Raw genomic sequence first — 1,836 nt, 5'->3', positions numbered from 1 at the left:
TTTTGCCTCTTTGTAATACCTCAAAATACTGAAAATAACAAAAGTATTGTCAGCATAGCCATAACCATTGCTATAAACAATATTTTTTGTCCTATAGTAGTAGTTATTTCACTGATAGCAGAATTTTACCCATGTAAAGTCAAAATGCTGTATATGAAAAACCCAAGAACCATTTTTTAAGAGTTTAAGATTCTGAGCAAACTAAATTATTTACCATCATTGTTACACTAAATTAATCTGCTTATTTCTTGAAAATCCTTGTCTTTGCTAGGCCCCATGTGTGCAGGCTTTATTTTCCAACTCCATTCTGAGCCCTTCCTCCTGAGAGCTAACCTTTTTCCATAGCATATTACGTGGTGCTTAAGCACTTGGGAGCTCTTGCCTGTGAGTTACCGTGTTGAATGGGCAGCTGCTCCCGCCTTCCCAGATCAGAAGAACTGTATGTTCTTAATAGAAGAATTATATCTTCATCTATATAAATCCCAGTTAATAAATTATCCCCGAAATGTACTTAAATAAGTGCCTATAGCACATCTTCTTGTTTATAAAGATTTCATGTAGAACAGCCAAGATTTGCATTAGTTGGTATTTTCTTGACACTGCAAAGTTAAGAACTTTTGCAGAAAATATAATCAGCATAATCATTCATGTCTTCTTCGTAGGAAGAAGGTATTTGGCTTAATACTGATTTGGCAAGTCCTATTGTGCTCATGGTTTGTTTGTCTGTCAACAGTGGAAAGAACCATGCTAGACTTCCCTCAGCATGTATCTTGTGACAAAGAAGTACGGGCAGCAAGTACAGAAGCAGACAAGAGACTTTCTCGTTTTGATATTGAGATGAGCATGAGAGAAGATATATTTCAGAAAATTGTTCATTTACAGGTAAATGGTATTATGAATTCCTTTAAGCAGGGAATGGGGAGCTACAGCCCAAAAGTAAACCTGCAGGCTGGAGCAGGTATACCTCAGGGGTAGAATACACGATGTGCATACGTGAGCCCTGGGTTCTAACACCAGCTAAGGGTACCCATTGGCCCAGGATAAAAAGTATTTGAATTTTCCTACATTTGGTTTCTAATGATTATAATAATGAACATCAAATAATGCTATATAGTGTTGTATGATATTGATTAGTTTTCATTCCCTAAAAATAAAGACCAAGCCGGGTGTGGTAGTATGCACCAATAATCCCAGCACTTGGGAGGCTGATGGAGGACGATTGCCATGAATTTGAGGCTAATCAGGTCTGCATAGTGAGTTCAAGCCCACACTGAACTGCATCATGAGACCCTGTCTCAAAAAAAAAAAAAAAATTAAGATGAAATGAGTAAGATGGCACATCTATAACTCTGACGTTATTTGAGCATCATAAACTGTCATGTTCAAAGTTAAAGTCAGTAAGTTCACGTGGTCTGTATTAGATCAGATCAAATAGAAGCAAATGGAATTCAGTTACTTAAAAATACCTTGTGGTTTTGGCTGTAATAATAACAGACTTCATAATATATGGCAGTCTTGCTCACTGCTGTCATCCTTACATTTTTTTAGTATTCAGCAGAAAGGATAGAGGCTGGGCAGATAGCTCAGCAATCTAAGGCCCTGCCTGGCAAGTGCAGAGATATGGGTTCAATCCCGGTATCGCATGTGTGCCAGCCCCAGAACCCCGGGCATGCTATGCAGGCCACCAAAACTGGGCTTGGTGGCACATAGTTGTAATCCCAGGCCTGGGGAGGCTGAGATAGGAGGATCACTACAAGTTCAAGCTGTGTAACAAGACCCTGTACCAAATCAATCAATAAACACATTTTAAGGAAAAAGCATTTATTTAAAAAAAAA

The 1,836-nt window shown here is 38.4% G+C and overlaps 1 protein-coding gene across 1 annotated transcript in view; it reads left to right on the top strand.

The window, feature by feature from the left end:
* Nln (neurolysin) overlaps positions 1-1,836 on the top strand; it is a 123,226-nt gene that overhangs the window by 53,259 nt on the left and 68,131 nt on the right. The window contains exon 3 of the mRNA XM_023706035.1: positions 734-882. Within this exon, the coding sequence (XP_023561803.1) occupies positions 734-882 (149 nt within the window). The remainder of the gene's footprint in view (positions 1-733; positions 883-1,836) is intronic.

This window comes from Octodon degus, unplaced genomic scaffold, assembly GCF_000260255.1.
Source record: "Octodon degus isolate 3935 unplaced genomic scaffold, OctDeg1.0 scaffold00001, whole genome shotgun sequence".
Taxonomy (NCBI): Eukaryota; Metazoa; Chordata; class Mammalia; order Rodentia; family Octodontidae; genus Octodon; species Octodon degus.
Note: the sequence above shows the minus strand (reverse complement) of the source record. Positions and strands in the feature narration are given on the sequence as shown.